Here is a 20,504-nt window from a genome sequence, read left to right as displayed (position 1 = left end):
TCATACTTTTATTTTAAAAGAATAGTGTTTACCAAAAGTATATCTAAAAAAATTTTGCTTTTTGTATTTCATCTATTTGGTTCAAAATTAATAAATTATATATATATCATGCTTATATATTACAAGGATATAATGGTGCTTATGCTACAAGAATAATCATCCATAATTATAGAATTACAGATCCTGAAGTTTTTGTATAGTTCTGATATAATTTAAAAACTAATTAAAAAATTATTGAATATTTTTAATAAATTGATAATATAAATATTTTAAAAATTTTTTTATTTATTTTAATTAAAATTAATTTTAATGTTTAGTTTTTTGTTCATTACAAAAGCCAAATTTATTTTGCCTTATATATAAAAAAAACACTAGATAATTAAAAATTGCATATTTATTTTTTTACATAAAACAACAAAAACTAAATCAAAAAATTAAAAAATAATAAAAGTTTATAAAAAATTGAATTTTCACATTTGAAATACATATTTAATAATTTTAATATAAATAAATATATGTTAAAAAAAAAAACGAAAAATATTGCATATAAACTATAAATAATGAAGTAGATTTTAAAGTTATATTAAGAAATAAAATTTAACAAATTATTTTTAATAGCAAAATCGTTTGTAAAAATTTCAAAATATTTATAATTTTAAATTTAATAATTATAAATTTTAATTTGTTGTTATTGCTTAAGAAAAATGTATGCAAAATTATATTTTTAAACTAAAACTAAATTATTTAAAAAATTTTTAATTTAATTTACTAATTGAAAATCACAAAATTATTATATAATAGATTAATTAAAAAATCATTGAAGTCATGGTATTGTGCAAAAGTTCGTTTTGTTTAATTTTAATTAAGTACAACATAAATAATATAATATTAAAAGTAAAATATATGTTTACGTTATAAATTATATTTAAAAACATCTTAAAGAATATTAATTTTCTTCTTTTAATTAATTAATTTATTACTTTTTTATGATTTATTTGTTATTTTTTTATGAGTTATTTATTATTTTTTTATTAATTTTTATATTAGTTCACGCATTTTACTTATGTAAAAATTAATTTTTTTAAACTTATATTCTATATATAATTATATTTATATATAATAATGTAAATTATAATACATTAAAGATGTAATTGTTTTTGATTTAATATAAAAAATCTCTGTCGTATTGTTACAGTCCGACGGTGACTTAATTTCATCATTTACTGATGATATTGCTAAGTGACCCAAATATGTGAAGTTTTCTTTGTTAATACTCATAAATGTATCTTTCACGATTTATCACTGAAATAATATTTGTGACATTTACTTAAATATATAATTTTTTTTTTAATTTTACACAAACGAACTTTTGCCAAAACAATTTTATTTTTAAAACAAATAGAACTATAAAGCTATAATCAATAAAAAAATTATTTATAAAAATAAAATAAAAAAATATATACTTTGTGTTTTATTTGTTAGAATAGAAAATATATTTCACATTTTCTAGGCACACTATTTTGGCCCCAGATTTTAGAAAATGCAGTTATTTCGAGCAATTTATTTTTTTGTATGCTATAAGCCAATATACCTATTTCTTCAGATAGATATTCAGGTTTAAAATTGTAAACCCTTTGCATATTTTATTCTAACAATACGCAATTTTTACATTAATTACAAAAAGAACCAGAAGAACAACAAATTGATACGCCAGATGGCGCAACTACTTGCTAGAATTTTACATGTAGAAGATCCAAATTCAAAGCCCGATATCTTTAAAACTAAACTATATTGACATATAGCGTAGTGTTAAATGACGTGTTCGAAAAATCGCTTTATAATAATTCTTTTGAAAGTAACTTGGAAATGTTTCATATTCAGGAATTTCATTATTTAAAAACGGTTCTTAGATAAATGTAGATTATTTGTCAATTGAACAAATTATATTTTAATTTAAAATAAATAAAATTTTATATCAGTTTTAATTGGGAAACTATCAAACTTGAAGAAATCTATAATTCGTGAAGTGTAGAAAACCAATGGGGGCGACAACGAAATTTAATCGTTCTTGACGAATGAGTACCAGATGTAGACTCTATAGATTCTCAAGCCATCTGACGTCATTTAAAAAAGATTGTTTTTTATTTTATTTATTTATTACACTGATGTATTCATTTATAATACTTATAGGAATAAACAACTGGTTTCTCCTAATAATAAATATATATGTAATTATTAATTCCTTATAATATATATTTAATTTTAATAATGATAAATAAATAATTTGTAGTTTACTATATTTCGAAATTTCTCTATTTAATAAAAATAATAAATTTTTTTCATTGCAGTATAATTGTATGAAAAACTTTCTTCCAACTCTGTTAATTAATATATTTTATTTATTTTATATTTCATTTCAGATATATATGAGATATATTTTGAATATAAGTTTAGCTGGCGTTTACTGTAATTTAAAGATTTAACCTGCACGTGCTGCGTAGATTTTGCATTGGAAAATAGAAGCTTCTTGATGTTTTGTCTCACCTATATGAGCTTTTAAAAACAAGCACATTAGCGCTACATTTATTTGGGTGGCTTATTAAAATACCTGAAATATTAAAACGTGTGCAGAGAATGGATATGCATTGAGATAAAAATAAATTTTATGAGTAATTTTGAAAAATTGTTAATTGCTTTCTATTTTCTCTATATATTCATTATTTCGCAATGAAATGAAATTAATGGCACATTTTAATTGATTTGATGAGTTCTATTAAATAAGTAAATTAACTAAAATAAATTAATGATAATAATACGTAAAATATATAGTTTATATATATAGTGTAATTGATATTTTACAAACAGTACAGATTTAAATAAAACTAAACTTTATTACTTTCGATTCGTCTGAAATTTTTTTACTTACCAACTGAATTAAGAAATTAACTAATAAACCATTAAATAAGTCTTTTCAAAATCTTTCTGAAAAAATTAGGTGAGTCAATAATAAAAAAATTTTCCAAACTGAGTGTTTATTAAGTTTAATAAAGAGCAGTGTTCGTCAATTTACTCATAGGTAATTACTCCACGCAATCTAAATCAGCGAATCCAGTAAACACTTTTACCGAACTTGTCAGGTTGAAAAACATTCGCTATGTATACCCATCCCAACACTAATAAAGGAATTTATTTATACTTTGAACTTCAAAATATACGTTTTACGTGACTTCAAGCACTCTCTTATGTTGGTAAAGACATTTCTTCATTAATTTATTACTTTGTGATGCATATTTATATATATTAATGAAGTTAGTTAGTTATAGAAGTTAGAAGTTAGTTATATGTTATATATAACAGATCGTTTTGAAGTCCCACATATCTATCAGACACAAATAAGTTAAGATTTGATTCGAGTCTACTTAGTACTGGATTTGAATGAACGTCTCTTGTTGAAAGTAGTGTGAAGGCTTTATTTTTTATAACTGATTAATTTTTTTAATTTGTATGCATTATTGTTTTCTGTATTTCTTATACACTATAGAAATTTTAGATACTCGTATCATCTGTATACAATTTTTTGATAGTTCTGTGAACTTTAAGTAGTAGAACTCGTCTCTGTTTTCAACTTGATTTTAACTATAACAATATTAACAATAAATTAAATAATTTACTTCGAAGCGTAATTATTTATGTAAATTGAAATAAACCTTCAACAAAGGTTTGTTTTTCAATCTGATATTAACAAATTGTGAAATGTATGTTTTTAACTGAGCTCATTTTTATCAATAAAATTTATCAATAGAATACCTTCATATTCGTAATAATTTTTCTTAAATTTTATTTCATTGAAAAATCTCCACTGTCAATTTTTGTTTACTATACATACATATATAAACATATATACGCATTTAATAATTATTAAATAAGATTGTTTTTTTCATAAAATTGATAGCTGTGTTATTAACTATACTCTGTTATTCTAAATTAAAATAAAAATATAATAAAAATAAAAAAATAATTAAAATTTAACTATATTGTTGCTAGAATTGTTAAAAAACATTAATGTATGTTATAATTGATATTATCATATTTAAAACACAATTTTACGTGTGTTTTATAACTCTTAGTATTTAAAAATAAATCTTTAATTTAAAAAAAAAACAGATTTTATTTAATCGCAAATTAGATTAGAATTACAAATTTTAATAAATATTTAATATTAATATAAAAAAAGTAATTTTTAATTTAAGTAATAGAATATTTTATTTAATCGCAAATTAAATTAGAATTAATAATTTAATAATTCGTAATAAATTGCTGGTCCCTTGAAAACACCTCGTTAATTCGTAAATAATGCTGTTCCCTTGCGATTTCGAATTTATTATAATATTTGACTATATTATAATTATTGTTATTCATTGTTATTAATGCTCTTCATTGTATATAAAAATATTATAACAAAGCAACAAATAATTTATTGTAAAATTACATTAAAATTTTCAATATATTTAATTAATTCTTTTTATACAAAATTATTTTGTTTATTTTTATACGTTACTATATTTTGTATTTATTTATTATTGATTATGGAACTTATGTGATATGGCCCCCAAAGGAGAGGAATACCATATCTTGCCCACATTTCATTATATTTGCAAGAAATTTTTTGAAATTTATTTTATTAATATAATAAATTAACTATTAAAATATTCAATATAATTATAAAAGAAACCACAGAACCTAATATGCTGGCCGTAAGGTGTAGCTATTGGAAAAAAGCTCTGCGACTTTACGAAACCGCTTACTCAGCCAAAGACCAAATAAAGCCAAGCAGTCAGTTTGCTTTTGTACGCCGGTCGCTTGTGAACGTTGTGGTGAGGGAGACGCAGAACGTAGAGACACAGCAAAAACAGTGCATAGATTGGAATCATTTGAATTTCACGGATCCACTTATAATTTCTGATCGAATTTATAATTTGTTTTTACAACAACAACAAAACATGTCTTATCACAAGCCAGAAGCTAAAGCCGTGCAGGAATTGAAGGATATTGCGCATCGTCTACGCATACATTCCATAACCTCCACGCAAGCCTCGAAATCTGGGTAAGTGCAAAATAATAAATATAAATTAAATTACAAATATAATTAAAAGCGTGACGAGTGAAATATGAGGCTTATTTTTATATTATTATTGCGTTTATTTTGTTGTGTATTTATTGAGATCCCCTGCCGAGCGGGGAACATATTTTGCACGGTTCTTCTTAAGCCACGTGTTTTTTGCCGCAACAGTGTGAACGGCGATGTTTGTGAAGAACATCGATATTTAATTATAAACAAAAATTTGCTAATACAAACCGCACCTAATTTGTAATTTGTTCTTTTGATAAGAATAATTAAATGCTGCGGCTTATTAATTATTTTTTTTTTAGTTTTTTACGACCTTTTTTGACCTTCATTCATTCTCGCTTTAACACTTGTAATCTTTTTCCTTGCCGCAGTTTTTTTTTTGTTTTTTGTTTGTTACATTTTGTTGTTGTGTTGTTGTACTCTTTTTTTATTTATGCGCGTATATGTTTTTGTTGTTGCTTTTGGTTGTCAATTGCATTTTCGATTAAAAGGGCAAGCAACCAAAAACCGCTACCGATAAAGTCATTCGATTTTTATTTGTTTTTGTTGTTATTTCCAATGCGTTATGCTTTGTTAGTGACGTTGATTCACAATAAAAAAAAACTGCAAAAGTAATCAGTTTTTTTTATTGCATTTGGAGCTTTCAAAGTCATTAGGTTCAATTTATTATATAAGTGTTATGTGAAAATCTTCTGATATAAAACGGAGTATAGTGAATTTCAGTATAGAAGGACAGTGACGCAACACAATAAAAAACATAGAAAAATGGGTTCAAGATTTTTTTTATTGTATGATTTGTTGTTGTTCCCTGACTTTTTATAAATTTTTATTAAGAACAGTAAATTGCCAGATCAATTCATTTGTATCCAACGAAGATACTTGCCATACGTCTAGATTAATGTGATTGCGTCTAGAAAAAAGTTAAGAAATTTTCTTGGTTTACCAACAGACAGGCTTACCAACACTGCGTTATCGAATATCTGAATGGTTACAGGCTCCTTAGAGAGGTATGTAGATCTGAGATCAGTTATTGCTTAGTCTGATGAAGTGATAAACAATAATCGAGTCAAGTCGTAGAGAGGGGTTTTGAAGAAACCTCGCAGTTAATAGAGAGTAAAAGTGCTCAAGTGCACTGACTCAACTAGCCTCAACATAATAATAATAGAGGTCTTGTCTAAGGTCGTGATTTGCACATCCGCTCACTGGCTATAGATATACTCAATTCTCTTTAATAAATATTGTAGGAATCTCATTGTAAAGTTGTGAGTTCTGCAACCGGCACTGGCTTTAACATAGTTTACATGCTTACGCTAAGACTTTCTTCCTTTAGACTCTTGGCTTGTACAACCGACACTGGCTATAACATAGGTACACACTAAGGCTGAGAGACCTCATTAATAAATATTGTGAGAAATGTGAAGATGAAGGAGAGTAAGAACCAATGGATACAATGTTCTAGAGCTGCCAAAAGCAGAGGCGCAGTTCATGGGGAATTATGCCTTCAGCTCTATTATAGAACTATATTATAGAAAATATTTTATAATATTGTTATGCTATTGTTGCATGCAAGATTAGGTTAGATTGGAGAAATAAACGTTTGTACCAAAAGTTATTTGAGCACAAATTATAATCTGTTATAATATCAGATTGGCTTAATAATGTAAAGATCTGGAACGCGTCATTACCAAAAAACAGTGTAGGTCAAATGGCAAAAGCACTAAAACCATCTGTAACTCAATTGCACCAAAAATATTCGTTATTTGCTTAAGTAGAAAATCGTTAATTTTTTGAATGCCTAGAATGAATTACAGGATGATAGGTGCACCTTAATTGCCGACAACATAATTTGACTGAAGGCAGTAATTTTGCAATGAAACATTTTGGTATTATCATATGTTATAAACTGGAGGAGATATAGTCAAAAAGAATGTGTCACAATATATACATTAAAACAGGAAACAAACGTTTTTTGTTACACCGAGTAAAAATATCTAATTTATTTAACACCTAAATAAATTATTTTATAATATATATATGTATATTAAAATTCAGTAGATATCTGTAAGCTTCTTATATACTGAATTTAATAATTATGTGGACCACAGTTAAATTTTATAGCTGTTAGTATTATAGTCACAACCAGGAACGTATGTACATATGTAGGGGAATGGTATCATTTATATTCTATAGCACTTAATACTGCAATCGCAGATAAATAAATATTGTATAAATATTTACATAAATATCTACATACAGAACTTCTACATATCAATTTCATCAAAAGTTCTATTATTCGGGTGAATATTTCTAATTCAATTAATGCATCAGAGTTATATATAATGTCACTTTTATGATGGTGTACAGGGCTTAATAATATTTATAATAAAAACAAGATATTGCACTTAAGTGCAGATATGAATATGCGATAAAAAGATTATAGACAGGCAATAAAAATTCAATTGTAAATAAACAATTTTTTCACTTTAATTTATACACATATACATATCAATTTGATAACAAATTAATTAAAAGAAATACATCATTTACTAATTCTGTATGTAATTCAATTATAGTATGTATATTGAAAATGTTCTCATAGGTATGAATACCATTTTGTAAGAGTCCAATTAACCTTATTATACATATAAGGTTACGTTGACCTTTTATAATAATTAAATTATAATATTGTTAGCTTAATAAATAGTCATTACACAGCACAGAAAGTTTCTAACTTACTGTAGTAATATGAATATTAATAAGAATTTTTAGAATTTATTGCATTTATAGTCTCATTTTATTTAGAATAACGTATATCTAACGTATCTATCGCATATTTGATAATATCTTCGGTATTGTATATATAATAGCCTCTTCATAAAGTACCTTTTTATTCTATTTCTCAAGATGTCGATAGTTTTATAGATATTTATAGCCGGTGATTAATCGCATAAAATTCTTACTATACATGGACAAGCTTAGAAATCCATGCCGTATCGATCAAAAGCCAGAACTAGGGAGCTACTTATGTTGAACAGAAGTGGCATCCGACTTATCACAGGGTTTCTCACTAGTACTGAACCTAGGTATCACTATAGACCATAGCTGCAGACTTTGTTGCGAAGAAGTAGAAGCAGCAGAACACATTTTGTGTCATTGTGATAGTCTCGCCAGACTCAGGTACTTAACCACTGCCTATCCACTTATAACGGAATTAGGCAACATCTGTCCAAAGGACATAATGGCGTTCTTAACTGCTACTCGTCTATGGAACTAAAGTGGGTATGTCACAATAATCCTCAAAGGATGCAGTAATGTAGTGACAATTTCCCAACCCGCTTTCAAATTTGCACGAATATACACGGTCTGAAAATGTTTAACGCAAGCATTGCTCTTAATCTTTATAATATGTATTGTTACTCATTACTAAAAATATCAGTTAATTATAAACTATATTACCATCGTAAACCACAGACTACTGTCACTGTCTGAGCAATATCTGTTCTGTTTAGAGTTCCGACTTAGAGTTCAAAAATTGGACAGAATTTTCCATTGCAACAAATCAATTTTTTTGTTTCCGGTATGTGGAAAACAGATTACAAAACGAATGTATGGGTTGGGATGTAGATCAGTAGTGTTTGAGGTAAGAGTAGGTAAGCATCGAAAGACACAGTGTACCCACTTAAACTACCTTTTAGGAATGAATTGAGAAGATTTCCACACCAATGCAGAAACTTCATTTCAATAATCAGGGGTTAGAGATATGAGCAAGAAAGAGGCTTAATACTTAGCGAACTAGATTTATTTAAGCCAGAAAGCATGGGTGTAGCGCAGGTAGTATGGGACAACAAAGAAATTGGGCGACGACTATTATTTTTATACTAGTATGTGATTAAGCAATAAAACAAAAATAAAAAGAAGAGATTTGAATTTTTCTTTGTGTCTAAAATAGATTAATTGATCTAATTAATTAAATTAATATCAATTGCAAAAAATTCTTTCTCAGCTTTGGCTAAGATTCACTTTCCACCGACCTACAGTCTATTCTTACTTCTCCTTTCACACTACCATCTCCTAATTTCTCACAGGCTATCTACTCGATAGATTTCCGTGGGCTACCGCAACAATAACGAGGAAAACCCCTTCGTTTCACTCACGTATGCGATCAGTGCTCAACTAGGCTCGTATTTATATAAATATTAAAATTATATTTAAGTTTAGTTTTCCAACCTCTTATATACGCGTTTATATATACAATATACTTTTACATATTCATAAATATCGCCAATAATACATATTATAAAAAAAAAGTTCGGTTACTTTTTCATGTTTTTATAATATAAATGAATAATTTATAATTTAAATCAATAATTAATGAATAAATAATTAAGTAGTAATATTAAAAGCTTACATAAACTGAAATGTGTGCAAAAAAAAATTAATATATAACTTTTAGAAATTTTATTTTTGATAATAATTTATTTTTGAACGAAGTCAATGGCCCTATTGGCTGAAAAAGAAATAATAAAAATGTTGGCCCCTCTTCTCGCTACTTAAATATATTTTCTTGAATAAGTCGCCAATGTAGCGGTTTTCAATGCCAAGCATGCGAGTATTGCGTCATTTTGGCGAGCCCCCCGACCGTTGGTGGCTACGTAATCGCAAATAAGACATAAATTAAATCGAAATGGATTGTACGTTCACTTTTATTTGTGCTTTTGATATCGTAATTCGGTGTAGATTGCGTAGAATTCAGATTGTAGGTCGAGGGCAGTGAGGCACTTTCCAGTATTTTCAATTATTTTCATTGATAAATACAAAAACAAATAAATAATATAGTTAATTCTCATTTAACTGAATAAATAATTAAATATATTAAAAAAAAAAAATAAATATTCTATATGATTTTAGACATCCGACGTCATGTTCTTCGATCGCCGAAATAATGTCAGTGTTGTTTTTCAACACATTGCGTCTTAATATGAAATGTCCTCGCGATCCTTCAAGTGATCGTTTTGTACTTTCTAAGGGTCATGCAGCACCAATTTTATATGCAGCCTGGGCTGAAGCTGGACTCTTCCCAGTTGAAGAACTGCAAAATTTGCGTAAAATTGATAGCGATTTGGAGGGACACCCAACACCACGCTTGAATTTCATCGATGTTGGTACTGGTTCTTTAGGTCAAGGTGTAGCTGTTGCTGCTGGTATGGCATATGTTGGAAAGAATTTTGATAAAGCCGATTATAGGTAAATATATTGGAAAATTTTTACGATATGTTATATTTAATTTATCTCACCAATTTTTTTTTTGTACTCTAGAACTTATGTTGTTGTTGGTGATGGTGAATCAGCTGAGGGTTCAATTTGGGAGTCATTGCATTTTGCTGGCCATTATAAACTCGACAATTTATGCGTTATCTTTGATGTCAATCGTTTAGGTCAATCTGAGCCTACCTCTTTGCAACATCAAATGGATGTTTACTGCAAGCGTTTGGATGCTTTTGGGTTTAATCCACTTGTCGTTGATGGACATGATGTTGAGGAGTTGTGCAAAGCTTTTTATGAAGCTGCAAATACTAAAAATAAGCCCACTGCCATTATCGCCAAGACATATAAAGGCAAATTCTTTCCCAATATTGAAGATAAGGACAATTGGCATGGTAAGCCTTTAGGAGATAAAGCAAACGAAGTTATCAAACACTTGGAAGGTTTAATGGTTGACGCTTGTGCGTCTCCTACTATTGGACCTAAAACACCCACTAAACTAAAACAAGTACCACAAGTTGATATTACAAATGTTAAATTGTCATCACCACCAAACTATAAATTGGGTCAAGAAGTTGCCACACGTTTGGCTTACGGAACAGCACTCGCAAAGATAGCCGAAAATAACTGCCGCGTAATCGCACTCGATGGTGATACCAAAAACTCTACTTATTCCGAAAAGATAAAGAAGGATTATCCTGACCGTTACGTTGAATGTTTCATTGCTGAGCAAAACTTGGTTGGCGTAGCTATCGGTGCTGCTTGTCGCGATCGTACCATTGCTTTTGCTTCAACTTTTGCCACATTCTTTACACGCGCTTTTGATCAAATACGTATGGGTGCTATCTCTCAAACAAATGTCAATTTCGTTGGCTCTCATTGCGGTGTTAGTATTGGTGAAGATGGTCCTTCACAAATGGGTTTGGAAGATATTGCTATGTTCCGTACCATTCCCGGCAGTACTGTATTCTATCCTTCCGATGCTGTAAGTTGCGAGCGTGCTGTTGAATTAGCTGCTAATAAAGAAGGAATTTGCTTTATACGTACATCACGCCCCAATACTGCCGTTTTATATAAGAATGATGAACCGTTCGTCATTGGCAAAGGCAAAGTGGTAAAACAATCAAAGAAGGATCAAGTTTTGCTTATTGGCGCTGGTATTACTTTGTATGAATGCTTGAATGCCGCAGCTGAATTGGAAAAGTGTGGTATAAACGCACGCGTTATTGATCCTTTCACCGTTAAGCCTTTGGATGCTTGTTTAATAATTGAACACGGAACCGCATGTGGCGGACGTGTTGTTGTCGTTGAAGATCATTATCAGTACGTAAATTAACACACATTAAATTGAATTTTTTTTTTAAAAATTAAAAAATTATTTTAATTTACAGACAAGGTGGACTTGGTGAAGCTGTGCTTAGCGCACTTGCCGAACAACGCAACTTTGTAGTAAAACACTTATATGTACCAAGTGTGCCTCGCTCTGGTCCTGCAACTGCTCTTATTGAGATGTTTGGTATATCAGCTGGACATGTGGTTAATGCTGCTAATGCTCTACTGGAGTTGTAAAGCAATTATAAAAAATTGCATTTAACATTTAAGAATTTATAACAAGAATATATCGGTTTAGTGTGATGTGGTTTCAATAAATACATATATATAAACAATTTTTTTTTTACAATTACATATATACAAATCAAATTAAATACAATAATCAGTCGAATGATTACCGTTCATTCCACCAATATTGAAATGTTTACTAAAAGACACTTGAATAAATTATTTTGCCTTTTTATATTTTGGTAACAAATTAAATATATTGTGTTCCTTACTTTATCCAATAATGAATATTTTATGATTTTGAATAAAAAATTTAAACAATATTTCCTTAAGTTCTAATTAGTACATACATTGTTAAAAAATATAATTATGTCTCTATATACAGGGTTAAGTCAGAATATCGCAATTTTATGTTGTAGCACGCAGGGTTTTGCTTATAAAATTCCTTTGGGAGTTGAAGAACGGTACTTAGTCGTCATGTTCGACGAGTAGTTCCGGCACATAGCTCCGGCTGTTTTTGCACAACCTGCATAACCGAGCTACCGGCCTTACGCAGCAGGCCGCGTGCCTTCTTCAGTCTCATACATCAAGTCCGATTAGTGCTCCATTAACTTGATCACTCACCTCTACATCTTTTTCGTTGCCCGTTTTTGGAACCATCATAATTTTACCAGACAACCAAGCTGCAATTAAATCTCTGGTAGGTATTACACCTAAGTTTCTATTGTATATCGAAAAAATCGAACTTTTGTTAACGAGTTGATTAGATTTCTTGGCGTTCAACTCATTTGGGTTCCTAGAAATAGAGATACTCTAAAGCAGACGAACTCGCTAAAGCAGGCACGCTGTTCTTTGATTTATACCTTTCGAATACTAGTATGTCTCTTCCAACGGCTAAACTGGCAATTAAACTTAAATATATAAGGTTAACTGGTATATTTTCTTTCTGGAATGACGTAAGACACCAATGGATGAAGCCATTATCAAATACAAACGAAAACTTACAGCCTTTTACAGATGTATTTTCCTCTTCGAGACCACGGTTGTATAGGTCAAAAAAATTCTCAAGAGGCCTCCGCCTAATATTTCTCAGGAAGAGCTACGCCTTCCCTGTACAGCAAGAATTGTCGCAACCCAATTAAGGTCACGATATAGCCATGTGCTATACAGTTTTTTCACACGCACAAAATGCGTGTGCCCGAAACTGCAGCTCTACTCTACCCCCGTATTGTTTCCATTTGTTTTGATGTCCTAATCTAAACACCAAACAATCCCCCTCCCCCTATTTCACACTTCCTTTACCCAACAATATTCTATTCCACGTATTCGTATTTGTAATTATTTTTCAACAATTTAAGGTTAACAGTGAAAGCTTGGGTAGATCACAAGAGTTACCTCGTTCATCATATTAGGCAAGTTTTGTTTCTCGGCAGAATTTTAAACAAGATTTTACAATATTCTTCGAAAATATGACAAATGATTTTTTTATTAAAAATAGTTTAACAGATGAATATACATAAGAAATGAATTTTTTTAGGTAATTTTATTCAACATTAACTTGGATGGATCTTAATATACTTTTCTCTTGCTCATTTAAATGTGGTACAAACATGTTAAAATGCTCACTACTAGAGAAATTCTGTAGGAAACCCGCAAGATATTCCTCCATATTTGCTTGGAATAGTGGATTTTTTGAAAGTTCTTGTGTGAGTAAGTCGTCATCGACATCTTCATCGTCATCATCATTAAAATACAAGTCGGAAATAAAGCGACCTTTGGGTGGTGAAATTAATTGTTTTTCACCACTTGGTGGATCGTCTTCATCTTCAGAATCAGTTTCCAGACAAGCCAATTTGACCTCTCTAAGATGAGCCAACTCATTGATAAGCAATTTAAACATCTTCACTAAAGCAGGTATAGTAACCCATTGCTGCGAGCTAGCAGCCTGTGAACGTGTTTTTACACGTGGTGTTGTATTAAGATTATCAACATGTATTCGTTCCTTGATGGTGATTGAAGTTAATCGATTATCTTGTGTAGTTAAACCATATTCAAATAGTTTACACATCGCCATTGTGGTGACCTAATCAGATAACAACGACAATAACAAAACAGATGAGGTTTTGTATGTGAAATATTACTCACCTTGCGTTCATATGCACCAAAGAACGAGGCTTGTCGAGACAGCCAATTATTAAAAACAAACTGCATAGCTGGCTCGCCGGTTGGACCTGGTACAGTGGACAAAAAATTTAAAACGGCGTCCATTTGTGTCAGGAATAAATGCGCAAATATAACAACTAAGCTCATTACAACCTTTAAGCACTCCACTAATTGCATTTTACTGATAACAGCTTTAAGGAGTAGATCTACATTTTCGCCAAGCATGTTACCCATTTTGGTTATAATAGTTATAACCAAGCGACCTATTTGGCCTGCTGTCATTTCATTGTTCATCGGATTTAATAACATTGTAGTAAGTTGCATAACATAGTTAAGACCTTCACCGTTCTTATAAGTGCAAATTTGCTCCGGCGATAGAAATATATAAGCGCGTAAGCATTCGCCGCCGGACACCATAACAGATTGATCATCAGTGCGTAGTACACAATGTATCATAGCAGGAAAGGCGTTCTCAATTAACATATTGGATAAAGGCGCCGCTGAGTGCTTGACAATGGAGGTCAATATATCCAAAGCTATATCCTGTTTCCCAGCCTTTGCCAGATCACCTTCTAATTGCAGTATGCTAACAAGAGTGGGTATGAACTTTTCTTGTAGGGACTGTTGACATGATGGATTCTGAGATATAGCTTTTATCATTTCCTGTAGTATTTCCAAAATGAAAGGATCTTCAGGATATTTTATGAATACTGCAATAATCAGAGGCACTAATTTGCCTTGAGACGTAGCAGCAAAATCGTTATCAAACTGCAAGTATTATTAAAGAGAATTTCATAAGAGAATTTCAATATTGCAATTGATTTAGTATTTTACTTACATTAATCATCGTAGTAATCGTTTCCAAAAGTAAAGCTAATACAGAGCTTTTGCTACCAGGAATAATGCCTAGGATACCATCAAGGCAACCAATTAATTTCGTTTTTATTAAAGCACGTTTTTCACTTTCGGCTCTCAAGTGAGAATAAATGAAACCATAGACAGCTCTGAAAAGAAATGTTTTTTTTGTTTTTTGAAAGATATATATGTTTGGTGCTATAAGAATGCAACTCACCTGACTGCGCAAATTTTTAATACAATCGATTTATCTGGAGTCAAACTTTGTAAAGTTACATTTAATATCTCTTCCAACATTTGTATATTGTATAAGGGCGACTTCGAGTAAGAGCTTAAAGTCCACAGGGCACGTCCTACCAAATGTGCCGATTCATGATAGTTAAGCATCTCGCGTGCAAATGTTAGGTAATTCAATAAATCAAATTGATCTCCTGAATCCAAAATAACTTCATTGAAGGTATGTACAGCAACCATACAAGCTTCTTGAATTTTCCACCAATGCGAATTACCAGCTGCTTTCTCAGCTTCAGCCACATTCATGTGACGTCTAATAGCTTCTTGAAGAGCAGGTAAAACTTTTGCGCTAAGTTCGTCATTAAGTGTCTGTTGAAGTGGGATAATAAAATAGTTAAAATGGTTATTATATAAAAACGTGTAAGTATAAGTTTAAATACATATGGGCATTTTGAACAATATATATAGATTATTTGCATTAGTGTCTTCGAGTCTAAGAATTATAATTCAGATAATGTTATAGTCCAATATTAAATAATATGGATAAACGTATAACTGGCGCCAGAAAGTTGATAGAAAATATCAAGATTAGTTATATGGTTAGTAAAACATTTTTCTAACTTTTGGAGTAATGGTCATCATTAATTCCTGTATCTCCCATAGGGACCAAAATTTGTATTCAAAATTATTATTCTTGAAAGTGGATTGAGGTATACTGCAGGTACGCAGGGAGAGAATTATATATTTATATATATATATAATGCATATTCATAATTCATATAATATGAATAATATAATTTTTTTAAGTTACTAAAATTGTTTGAAAGCATTCCTCATAAGTAAATTTTTGGCTACGGGCCTACGGCAATATAAAATACTTTGTAAGTTTCTAGAATTGGTCGGAACAACATTGTTATATATCGATTATAAAAATAGACGAACTAAGAATCTTTCACGACCGATTCCTCTACTTTCATTAATTGAATGAGGTCTTCTGCAATCTGGAATTAAGAGATACTGTTAGATTGCACAAAAGTCTTTATTTGTTCTAGGGGTTTATCTTGCAAGATTTTCTTCCGGGATAACATAATAGATCTTATAGGTGTATAGTAACCTCTAGTATATTCGGGCTAGTACAATAACAATAGCACCTACAATATGATATCCGTTGAGAACATTCGAGATCTAATCAAGATTATGATCAAGATTATTTAGTGGTATATTTTCAAATATAATATGGTGCAATGATGAGATAATATTTATTTCATGTTGTGACAGTCATAGAACATATGTAGGTACAATCAGATTTTTCGATTTGGGCCCATATGGAACAGATACAGTACCGTTTCTGAAACAGTAGTTAAAAGAAATTTATATTATATCGGTGTTATACCGCTGCTCAAAGCTGTGAAAGTAGACTTCGTTTTGGAGACACTATTGAAAGTTGTCAGTCATCTTAAAAGATTACTAGTTTTGGTATATAGCCACTGACGCATCAAAGAACCATTTTTATATCTCCCGTAAGAACATTAAAGTGATTAAATTATATTTTATAAATTAAACTAAAAATATTGGAAAAAAATTTTCTTTTTCGATATTTCTATGTTAAAAATAATACACTTGTAAAAATACTAGTTATAGTATTTACTTAATACTTGTTAAGTACTGTTCACCTTTTTCAAAAGATCTATTTGATTTACAACAACAAAAATAATAAACAAATTGAACTTACCACTAGTACATCTTGGCCAGATAACCTTATAGTTAGCTCTACACCAGTTTCATCTTCATCTTCTACAAACTTTTCTGGATCTTCGTCCCAGTCCTCTATTTGTTGTGCAGATACCTTTATAAATTTAAATAAATAATTAACTTTTAGGCCTGAATTCAGCTTACAGATTACTCACCTGTATGTAGACTATAATAATATAGACCAAATCAGTTAGCACACTTTTGATGACTGAACGAAATCTGCCGGCACCAATTATGCATTGAATGAATTCGAATATCTGTATAATCATATTGGAGAAATTAGCCTGCTCATCATCTTCCTCGTTATCAGATGTTGTGAAAGGAGACGGTTCAGTTCGATTGACTATAACCTTGACATAGACTCTTGCAATTTGTGTTAATAGTTGCCATATTATGGGTAGCAATTGATCCATATAAGGCAAAATATATTTTGGCATATCAGTTACCAGAAAAGTCAAAACTGCATATTTGAAGGATAAATAATTTAAAGTTTTAAAAATTAAAAAAAGATTCTGAGTGCTTTACTTACTCTTAACGATTTCAGTTCTCAATAGAAAGTTGGAAGTTTCTCCGCAGTTCATAGAGAGATAATGCAATAGTTTGTCCATAAAATTGGTTAGAATGGAATTCATCATTGATGCCTGTTCTTGTTTATCTAATATATTAATACTAATGGACAAGAACACAGACTTCAGAATGCGTATAGCCGATGTACGCGTTTTAATGCTATAAACCTGTTCCGAGTCAAAAATGCGATACACTTCTGATATAACCACAGGACCTAATTCCTTTATTTGCTTTTCATCATATGAAAACTCCCTTAGTATTTGCATGGCACCATGTATAGAGTTTTCAGTACCACCCAAGCATTTAATAATAATATCAAACAATTCCGTCCATACCTGGGGCCAATCGGTAGCGGAAATTGTCGATATTGTATGCGCCACAGATGAACGTATTTTGGAATTGGGATCATATAGTCCATTCGGTAATATATTACGTATAGAGCGTTTTGAATGTTCAGGCAGAACGCAATTTGTATTCTCAGCGCCACTTTCGTCCAAACTTGGTTCGCTCCAATGATTTTCTACGTATCGCGTTAACATAATTGAAGCGATTTGACGCAGCGGCAGTTCAAGCGCTTGATTCATAATTAATTCAGATAAATATATGCCATAGCCTAATGCAAGTAGATATTAATAAAATTTTTAAGCAATTACTCATTGTTTTGTGTGATACGCACCATCGGTGTATTCCAATTGTTTAATACGAGCTTCAGCACGTTGTAGGGCGGCTGTGTCCGAAGTAAGCAAATTTTGCAATTCTTCGAGAAGTGCCTGCCTTATAGAATCCGCATTTTGAAATGCCAGCGACATTTTGTTTAATTATTTTTTAAAAAAAATTCAAAATTTAAAACCAAATATTTAATGCGTATTAACCAATAGTAACGCGGTTCTGCCTGCCTTAATTTCTTTGAATGTCTGTGTCCATCAACAACTGTTCGCGGCGTGCAATATTTAACCGCGAACTTTTTTCTTGTTTCGAAACAGCTGTTATTCGAGACTCGAAAGCGGAATCAAAGCAAATATCATAATTAGAACTATTTAATAGTAAAATTAAAAATTTAATCAATTGAATGTATATTTGCTTCTTTTCATTCGAAAATTATTTCAAATTTTACAAAAATTTAGCAATTTTATTTTTGTAAAAACGAAAACTAAATACACAAAACAAATGAAATGAAAATATTACAAATCCAATTGAAGTTTGCAGTAGATGGCGCTCTTATAAATTATAACCTTTTTTGACATATAACAATATTTATTAATATATTTTAAAATTTATTAATAAATTTTAATATTTATTAATATATTTTAGTATTTTTAAATATATTTTTAAATTGATTATTTAATTATTTATAAGACAAATTAAATTCTATAATTGTTAATTCTAATGAATAAATATTATGATATTAATATTTGATATTAATATTTTTCAACTATTTTTTAATAGAATAAATAGTATATTTTTAATAACATTTATTTATTTATTTTTTGATGAATAAAATTTCAAGACTCAAATCAATAATGAAACCAATAAAGTAATATACATACATATATTTTCATAAGAATAAAACATAAATGTGATATTTTAATAGTAATATTGTTAATAATATTTTATTATTGTAGTGATTTCGTTAGAAAGGGATCGGGACTCATATGGTTATGTTTGAGCACTTACTTCGCCATCTCCACATATTCTAAGTCCTTTTACTAGTGATTTATATTAGAAATCTTAAAAGACAATCATATGATTGGTCCTTAGTTGATCATTTGTGTAGACAAAGCTGAATTTTTGAATAAAAATGTTCAATCGTGTCTTCAATACTCTTATCTCAACACTTTCTATTGATTTCCGACTATTCTCTAATGTAAAAATTTGTAAAGGAATTAAACTTTCATCAGGACACAACCTTTTAGAAATATAACAAGTGCCAAATCGTGTCTTTCATCCTTTATCCTAAGATCTACTGTCTATTCTTAAAGGTAGAAATCAGCTAAAAGTCATGTTAAAGAGACAATCATATGATTATCACGGCAGTTTTATAGCGTTTTTAGTCATGACCAAAAGGCATGTTATATAGGGAGTGATATAACAAATGTCGATTTCGTACTTTCACTATTTTAATACTTTTTATTAGTGCCTAAATTACAAACGTAATAGTTTTATATAAAAAGGCATAATCACACAAATATATACATATTTGTAAGCACCTAGTAGGCACAAATTCTGACATTGATACTGATTGGTACTGTTACGATCAACGTGACGTGACAAAAAAAGTTTCGTCACTATGACTAACTTTTAAATGAAAGAGAAAATTTTCTCTCATACACAATTTTTAATTTATATTAAAAACAATAATTCTACATTTGACTAGTATGTATGTTGATCCTTTTTTCGAGTCAGCGCAACTGAGCACTTTTACTCTTTGATAGCTGGGGGTACTACAGGGTCTCGACTCATTGACTAATTTATGTATTGCCTATAAGCTTCATGATTATTCAGTGCTTGATGTAAGATCTGCGTACCTCCCCGTGCGGAGAGTGATTACTCTAAGATTGACTAGTGAATTGATCCTATGGTTGAAGAGGTCTGGAGCGCTACGGACAGTGCCATAACCAGTACTTAGTGTATTATTGTGTCGTTATTCTGACTACTAGAGGCACATGATCTAGTCGCGGGCACATACATCACGTAATGATCTGTAAAAACGGATATCAACATAATGACACTACTCCTTATTTAGAGGAAGAGAGTGTCTGTTATTTAAAGACATATTTCTGGTCAAAGTTGCCTTGATATATGTGACATATTTGGTTTATAAGTATTTTTTAATTTTGTAATATTTAGTACTGTACTGTAGCATATGATTAGAGAAAATACAGTTCGTTCCAGATCCAGCGACATCTTAGAGTGATTGGTAGGTGAACAGTATATATTTCATCTACTTACAATCAAAATTTCAGTGAATTTGTGAAGTTGAGAA

General features: G+C 30.0%; 2 protein-coding genes across 2 annotated transcripts; one reads left to right on the top strand and one right to left on the bottom strand.

Annotated features, from left to right (window-relative positions):
- Window positions 1–4,705: 4,705 nt before the first annotated feature.
- LOC119683077 (transketolase-like protein 2) lies at window positions 4,706–12,057 on the top strand. Its single transcript, XM_038096683.1, has 4 exons — window positions 4,706–5,104; window positions 10,037–10,372; window positions 10,445–11,713; window positions 11,782–12,057. Exons 1-4 carry the CDS (start codon window positions 4,746–4,748, stop codon window positions 11,957–11,959), a joined length of 2,142 nt encoding a protein of 713 aa, XP_037952611.1. The 5' UTR covers window positions 4,706–4,745; the 3' UTR covers window positions 11,960–12,057.
- Window positions 12,058–13,438: 1,381 nt separating this feature from the next.
- On the bottom strand, window positions 13,439–18,637 carry LOC119683076 (importin-9). Its single transcript, XM_038096682.1, has 8 exons — window positions 18,198–18,637; window positions 17,484–18,134; window positions 17,110–17,414; window positions 16,935–17,048; window positions 15,186–15,571; window positions 14,952–15,117; window positions 14,096–14,881; window positions 13,439–14,033 (listed from the first exon to the last, which is right to left on the bottom strand). Exons 1-8 carry the CDS (start codon window positions 18,328–18,330, stop codon window positions 13,494–13,496), a joined length of 3,081 nt encoding a protein of 1,026 aa, XP_037952610.1. The 5' UTR covers window positions 18,331–18,637; the 3' UTR covers window positions 13,439–13,493.
- Between the last annotated feature and the right edge of the window lie 1,867 nt (window positions 18,638–20,504).

Source organism: Teleopsis dalmanni, chromosome 2, assembly GCF_002237135.1.
Source record: "Teleopsis dalmanni isolate 2A chromosome 2, ASM223713v2, whole genome shotgun sequence".
In the NCBI taxonomy this organism is placed as follows: Eukaryota; Metazoa; Arthropoda; class Insecta; order Diptera; family Diopsidae; genus Teleopsis; species Teleopsis dalmanni.
Note: the sequence above shows the minus strand (reverse complement) of the source record. Positions and strands in the feature narration are given on the sequence as shown.

Coding starts and splice junctions, on each gene's coding strand:
- LOC119683076 (XM_038096682.1), bottom strand. CDS start 18,330: ATGTCGCTGGCATTTCAAAATGCGGATTCTATAAGGCAGGCACTTCTC. Junction 17,415..17,483: donor GAGAACTGAAATCGTTAAGA/GTAAGTAAAGCA, acceptor TCAAATATGCAG/TTTTGACTTTTCTGGTAACT. Junction 15,118..15,185: donor TTAAAAATTTGCGCAGTCAG/GTGAGTTGCATT, acceptor ATTTCTTTTCAG/AGCTGTCTATGGTTTCATTT.
- LOC119683077 (XM_038096683.1), top strand. CDS start 4,746: ATGCTGGCCGTAAGGTGTAGCTATTGGAAAAAAGCTCTGCGACTTTAC. Junction 5,105..10,036: donor ACGCAAGCCTCGAAATCTGG/GTAAGTGCAAAA, acceptor ATATGATTTTAG/ACATCCGACGTCATGTTCTT. Junction 11,714..11,781: donor GTCGTTGAAGATCATTATCA/GTACGTAAATTA, acceptor TTTAATTTACAG/ACAAGGTGGACTTGGTGAAG.